Genomic DNA, 1,297 nt, shown 5'->3' with positions numbered 1-1,297 from the left:
TTCGATTTTGATTGGTCAGTTAACCCACAAATAAGCAAAACCTACAAATACGAAAACCTACAAATAAGCGACTTTGACTGTATATTTATTTAAGGTTAATTTCATGAAGTTAATATAAAAAAAATTTTATCTTGTATTTTGATTAAAAGAATATTCTTAATAAACCAAAAAACAAAGATTGAACTTTTCATTCAACAGCTTTTCAAAGAAGAAAAAGGAAAATGGGTGCGGGTTTCTCTCCAGGTGTGGATTTCTTGCCTCACTATAATCATTAACTTGATTTCTGTCAAAACAACACACATGATGATTGGTGTCGTCATAATTATTAATTGAATGTTGGTTAATCAGTATTTAATAAAACGGTTTATCTAAAAATCAACAACATGAAGCATATATGGAAAACACAGAAACGTATGCCTGAGTTTTTTTACTAATCATACATATAGATCTTATTTCAATGAAGACATTAGTAAAAAGCAGTTAAACATGATGCAATATTGTCCCCTCTGCAATTAGTGCATGAACAAAAACAACTTTAAGAAACACAAAGATACAATAAAACACAAAAGAATGCTAGACATTATTCCCATTGAAGACTACGAGTTCTTTAAAGCACATCGGGATGATTTTAATATTGTTGCAAAGGAAATGTGCATGAATACCAAAGATGTTGTAATAAATGAAGAATCCAGAGCCCAAGAACTTGAAAAACTTACGACTTAGACTGTTGCCGCAATTATCCGAAGAAAAATTAACACTCACTGGAGAAGGATTATTAACAACCACTCATGTTATCAACCTTGTTGATGTCAAAAATCAGTTACAGCACAACTAAGTCGAAGAACCAATCCATGGTGAAATTTAACAAATGAAGGAAGACCTCAATTCAGTTATAGAAATAAAAATTGAAACTCCAAGAACTAACCAAATGTCAATGAAAGAGATCATAGAACGGGCTGCTGAATTGTTTGAAATGACTTTCACCAAACAAGAGTTGGAAGTGTTGTTGCAGTTTGATGATATCAAACAAATACTGACCGCCAACAAAAATGCCGCCAGAAAAATTGGAGCAAAAATTGTAGAAAGAGTTCAAACAAATAGTGGTAAGAGTGTGATTACTTTTACACAAACTAGAGATGTTGCTCCAGAAAGAAGTTTATACTCCACTATACTGTCTTCGTTATTTATGGATGGTTCCAGACTCACAATTCCTCAAATGCGGGACGTCTGTAAACTTATAAGAATGATCCTTGAAGTTGCAGGAGTCGACGAAAACACTGACTTAAAAATGTTCTGA

At 32.6% G+C, this 1,297-nt stretch overlaps 1 protein-coding gene across 1 annotated transcript; it reads left to right on the top strand.

The window, feature by feature from the left end:
- Positions 1-928: 928 nt before the first annotated feature.
- On the top strand, positions 929-1,297 carry EIN_354250 (hypothetical protein; the record flags this gene model as incomplete). Its single annotated transcript, XM_004253876.1, has 1 exon — positions 929-1,297. One exon carries the CDS (start codon positions 929-931, stop codon positions 1,295-1,297), a length of 369 nt encoding a protein of 122 aa, XP_004253924.1.

The sequence above is a fragment of the Entamoeba invadens genome (assembly GCF_000330505.1).
Source record: "Entamoeba invadens IP1 unplaced genomic scaffold scaff_1105074725265, whole genome shotgun sequence".
NCBI lineage: Eukaryota > Evosea > Mastigamoebida > Endamoebidae > Entamoeba > Entamoeba invadens.
Note: the sequence above shows the minus strand (reverse complement) of the source record. Positions and strands in the feature narration are given on the sequence as shown.